The following is a 5,741-nucleotide window of genomic DNA, read 5'->3' on the forward strand; positions in this document are numbered from 1 at the left end:
GAAGCCGTGGAGCCTAAACCCACATCCTAAAAAACGCCAGACCCCTTACCCTAAACACTAACCGCCAACATCTTACCTGAACATAGGCCTCCTAAAGTACTACAAAACGATGTTAAGTCCTCTGTGCCTGTTTCTGTCTCTGCAGGTGCTGTTGATGATGCCAAGAAAGCCCAGCAGCTCAATCCCAGCCCTTCCCTTTCCCTTCATGAGACCAGGACAAGTGTGTGCACGTGTTGTTACCTGTTGTTAGCAGGTGGTCGTCTGTGTGTGTCTGCTCACAGGCCAGGCCTGAGTAGGAGAGCAGGTGGGAGTGTGGGACCTGCTCCACTATCACTGCAGGAGAGGCCAAGTGCTCGTCCAGCTGCAACACAGAGGTACAAATGATCTGTCATTCCCTTTAATTCCGTTCTAATTCATTCTATCCAACGCTTTAGGGGCATATAAATTCCTAAATTTTCAAAGTGTTTGATATTGTAAATCAATTCAGGGGTATTGGGTACGACTACCAGAAACTCAGTTCAAGGGAAAGTGTACTAACATCTGTGCCTTAAGGTTCCAGCCTCTAGGCAGAGGTTGTAGTACACAGACATACAGTGAAACGAGACTAGATGTTATGGTGATAGAGAAATGTAAGTGAGCAGACTACTTTCGCTGTTGTTTTTTTGAAATAGCTCAGTGTGTTTCTAATGGACATTGGCGTGGGATGCTTCAATAACTACGGCTGACGTCATCATGGTGTCATGCTTGGCTACTGTATGTCTCGACTCTACCACTGCGTTCAATAGTGGTTCTACATTGACACGCGATTCCAGAGGAGGCGTTGATGCTTTATCTGTTGGCGTGCACACGCACGCACGCACGCACGCACGCACGCACGCACACACACACACACACACACACACACACACACACACACACACACACACACACACACACACACACACACACACACACACACACACACACACACACGGTCACTCCCACCTGTAGTCCGTTATTCACGCGGTCGCTGGCATACTCAAAGATGAGTTCCGTCTGCTGCAGCATGCCAGACATCCCAGGAGACTCTGATGGCAGCTCTACGATGTCTTCATCCTAGCATTCCACGTTAGACGTCCAAACAGTTTCACACCCTCTACGTTTTTAGGTCCCAGAGCACCGGATATGAGTTAGAAGTGTCAAATCACAGGTTCTGTGTTTCATATGTTCCAGAGCAGAGTAAGTTGTATACAAAGCTCCCCCCCCCCCGTCCTTTTCTGTGTCCGTGGTCTTTCACAGGTCCTTCTGAGGATGAGTGACTTTCAACCGCATGGCTAAATAACAGCACAGTGACTAAACTGGCGAAATTAAATAGCAGCCTAGCTAACCAGTTGCTCACTCCAGCGCAGTGGCTCGACCTCTCAGAAGAGTGAGTGTTGGCTTGGCTTTGCTACTTGGCAAAATTGTCGAGATAAAATCCTGCAGGCCTCCTCAGTAGACGGTCCGTAGATGAAATGCTGAACAAGAGCATAGTTACTTGTTTTCTCTTCTTCACGGTTTCTATTCTCGATGAGGAAGTGTAGGCCGCCAACGGTCCTGTGGTCGTAACCTGCGAAAAGGGAACAGAGACAGAGGGGTGGGGGTATGGGGGGGACGGAAATAGAAAAATATATATAGGTTCTTCAGGGCATGATAACTCTACATGTACTCTACATGTGCCACACTCTTTCGGATCAAACACACACCTTGAGCAAAGTGCAGACAATGAACAGGATCACATGATCAGGGCTCTCTAAACTCTGATGGTAGAACAACAGTCTGTTAGGAAGACCCAGGGCAAAAACAATGTCTGCCAAGCTGAGCCAAGACCTCTTACAACCAGCAACTATTTATATACCTTCCTCTTATCACATTCTTTATTCTGTTCTGTCTTATTCTCTCTCTCTCTCTCTCTCTCTCTCTCTCTCTCTCTGTCTCTCTCTCTCTCTCTCTGTCTCTCTCTCTCTCTCTCTCTGTCTCTCTCTCTGTCTCTCTCTCTCTCTCTCTGTCTCTCTCTCTCTCTCTCTGTCTCTCTCTCTCTCTCTCTGTCTCTCTCTCTCTCTCTCTTGCACACGCTGCTTTCTTATCTCCCCTTCCAAAGAAGCCAAACCAGCAACAGGAAAGAAGCTTCCGGAGTGAGTCATGAGTGTGTGTTATATGAGTGTAATGTATGTGTGGAAGGGAGGTAGGGGAGGCAAAAACGAGCAGCTGTGTCTGCTCAGAGGTCCTAATGCTCAGGTCACACAATGGGCATCTGCGTTAGGGTGTGTCTGTGTCATGTGTCTGTGAAAGGAAACTCCTCATTTCAAGATATAGTGTTTTTCCTCTGGTTCGGTATGCTAGGAATGTGTTTGGAATAGCTGCTATGAGAGATAAGCACAGAACTAACAGACAGACACACAGGGTTAGATTACTACAGGGAGAAGGGTGGGGGAATCACAAAAGGGGCTAGATAATGATTGATTGTGTATTTGATGTGTGTTTAATCTGGTTAGGATTTCTTCCACATCTTCACACATATGGGATTAGTTGTTAAACAACAAACAAGTTTGACAAACCTACATCTGACAAATAGACGTCTTCATCCTACGTCATTAGGTTACATATACTTGGTCTGTTGTTCCACAGAAATGTGCTTATACAACCATTATCACTGTGTCTGAAAGACACAACCCCCAACCATAACCCAGCCCTGGCCTGTCCTCTCTGCATTCACGCCAGGCATTGTCCATGATGTCAGTTAGATAGGATCACACACACACATTCCTGTATGCCTCTGGTTTCTTTCTCACTCTCCTCCACTCACTCACCTCCCTATTTGTTCACTCACTCAAGTCACCCACTCATTTTCTCCACTCGTTTACTCACCTGTCCTCTTCTCTTCCAGCAGTTACTGACTGCTGTTAGCACCAGAAAATCCTGTTTCTGCTGTTGCTGGTCTACCATTTCCCCTTGCTCCCTCCTTCTCTCTTTCTCCCTCCCTCTGTCCCTCTTTCTCTCTCTCTCTCTCTCTCTCTCTCTCTCTCTCTCTCTCTCTCTCTCTCTCTCTCTCTCTCTCTCAGGTGTCAGGTTGCAGCTCGGTGACAGGCACCATGACGACAGTTGTTATGCTACACACCTGCGTTTACCTGATCTCCTCCCACTCTACCCTTAACCCTTTAGGAGAAAGAGAGAGGGAGAGAGGAGACTTCCCTAGAGAGACAAAGAGCTGCTCGCAGGGCAGACATGCATGCTGTAGTCATATGCCTATGCATTTTGAATGCCAATATGTTTTCACAGGAGACTTCTGGGAATGCCAAACAGAAAATGTCTCCATTTGCTGTTCTGTTTAGCTTGTGTTCAGCAGATATTGTTGCAATATGTGTTGTTGCTTGCATAGCATAGGGTATAATGTGATACTTGATACTTGTGGCAGCACTGGTCACAATGGAGAGGAAAGCCTGTTGGTAGTCTGTTGGTAGTCAAGACTGTTCAACCCCCTCCTCCACACTGCCCAATGTGGGTTTCCTGTTCTAAGCTGACAGCGTGTGCGTGTATGTGCATGACGGCTAAGAGAGCAAGATGCAACTGAGGCTGTTATCGCACAGGAAGCACAACCCTTTCTGTGGGCTCCACTTCCTCCTGAGAGAAAGGGAGGGAGCGGAGGAGGCCTATTATAACGCAGGAAAAGCTGTCACCACGGAGACCAATGTTCTGCCAGACTGCCGTCTTGTATTATGCTGGTTTAGAATGTTGGGTTACCGGTAACATTTCTCCATGTTTTCTGTTTCTCTCTGTATGTCCCAATATTGTTAAATGGTTCCTGCACTTGTCCCCCCCTCCACACACACATACACACACACACACAATGGTGACAAAAGGAGGTTTTTAAGACCTTTTGGGACATGACACAGTCCATCCCAAGGTTCCTCTATTACACACACGTCTGTGTCTGTGGCTTCAGTCATATCTGAGCCTGTGATGTCGCTGCCAGGCCCTTAGGGACAGTGATAAGCTTCATAACACACTCAATGCCCTGTGTGTGTGTGTGTGTGTGTGTGTGTGTGTGTGTGTGTGTGTGTGTGTGTGTGTGTGTGTGTGTGTGTGTGTGTGTGTGTGTGTGTGTGTGTGTGTGTGTGTGTGTGTGTGTGTGTGTGTGTGTAAAGAAAGCACATTGTGAACTAGGCCAGGCAGATAGAGGAACAGGGAAAGACGCTGATAAGCTTCCTCTTTTGCCCCAGGTGACCAAGCCTAGCCAATCTAACATGGATAAATTATGGGGAGACTCTGAATAACATTACATGTTTTGATGAGCAACAAATCTTAAAGGGATACTTTGCGATTCTGGCAATGGGGGCCTTTATCTACTTCTGAGTGAAAGACCTGAGTGGCGCAGCTGTCTAAGGCACTGCATCTCAGTGCAAGAGGCTTCACTACAGTCCCTGAAATCAGGCTATATCACATCTGGCTGTGATTGGGAGTCCCATAGGGCGGCGCACAATTGGCCCAGCATCGTCTGGGGTAGGCTGTCATTGTAAAAAATGATTTGTTCTTAACTGACTTTCCTAGTAAATAAAGGTTAAATTCAAAAATAAATTCCCCAGAGCCAGGTGAAGTCATAGATATAATTTTTATGTCTCTGCGTGCAGTTGCTAACTAGCGCAAGCGCAATGACTGAAAGTCAATGGGTATATGCTAGCAGATACACATAGACTTCCAGTCATTGAAGTCTATGGGTACATGCTAGCATGTTAGCAGATACCCATAGACTTTCAGTCATTGCGCTAATGCTAGTTAGCATTGGCTCGCAAAACCACCTCTAACTTACTTCATACTGGACACAGAGACTTAAAAATCTGATTTCAGCTGATTTCAGCTGACTATAGGGAAGTAGATAAAAGACCTCTTTGCCAAAATCCTAAATCATCTCTTTAACCCCCTGTGTGTGTGTGTGCATGTGTGTGTGTGTGTGTGTGTGTGTGTGTGTGCGTGTGCATGTTGAACTTTTTATCTTTCTCATCTGCAAAGCCACAGGTGCCTGGATACTTTATGTAAATACTCTAAAGCCCTAAACAAACAGACAGGCACACAGATACGACACGGAGAGATGAGAACTCTAAAATACAACACACATTAGAACCCTAAGCCTCCTTGGATGGGTTCTTCCTCACGTGGATGCCAGACTCACAACCTCAGTCCTATAGGGTTGCTGCGATGTTCAACTGCAGAGCACAAAGCACTTTCACTTCAATCTCCAGCTACTACACAGATCCACCCACCTCCTTCTTATCACAATACCATGGTTTTTGTCAAGTAAACAGTCACACTGGTGTTTGGGGCTTTTGAATGTAAACCCAATGTAAGTATTATAACGCACAGCGTTTTAAAACAGAATAGAAACTCTGAAACACCCAAAGTGGTTCTTCAATTGGAATATTAGTGTTTTTAAGAGTGTGGTGAAAACACTTTTGGGGGTTTCAGTACATGTAAAAGGCAACATTAAAACACACACAAATATTTGTCATACAATTAAATGGTTAAGAAATGCAAATACAATTCATGATCAGAGCCTGTGGAGAATTTGTTTTGGTGTGGGATTCCACCTTCAATGCTTTATTTAGACAGATTAAAAACAGGAGACAGAGAAGGAGTGAAAGGGGGACAGGTGACTTCTTGGACAGTAAGATGGTACATTTCATTTTTTTTAAATTGGGAATGTTACACATATTCACACAGCCAGTGTC

At 45.7% G+C, this 5,741-nt stretch overlaps 1 protein-coding gene across 3 annotated transcripts in view; it reads right to left on the minus strand.

Annotated features, from left to right (window-relative positions):
- LOC118371836 (ETS-related transcription factor Elf-1-like) overlaps positions 1-3,018 on the minus strand; it is a 9,176-nt gene extending 6,158 nt beyond the window's left edge. The window contains exons 1-3 of one of the 3 annotated variants that reach the window (XM_052464191.1): positions 2,887-3,018; positions 985-1,588; positions 241-361 (exon numbers count right to left, since the gene is read on the minus strand). In XM_052464191.1, the coding sequence (XP_052320151.1) occupies positions 241-361; positions 985-1,056 (193 nt within the window). In that variant the 5' untranslated portion in view covers positions 1,057-1,588; positions 2,887-3,018. Of the gene's footprint in view, positions 183-240; positions 362-984; positions 1,589-1,724; positions 2,001-2,886 lie in introns of those variants that run through there. The other 2 variants (XM_052464190.1, XM_052464192.1) reach the window with 2 other exon arrangements.
- Between the last annotated feature and the right edge of the window lie 2,723 nt (positions 3,019-5,741).

Source organism: Oncorhynchus keta, chromosome 15 (genome assembly GCF_023373465.1).
Source record: "Oncorhynchus keta strain PuntledgeMale-10-30-2019 chromosome 15, Oket_V2, whole genome shotgun sequence".
NCBI classification, from domain to species: Eukaryota; Metazoa; Chordata; class Actinopteri; order Salmoniformes; family Salmonidae; genus Oncorhynchus; species Oncorhynchus keta.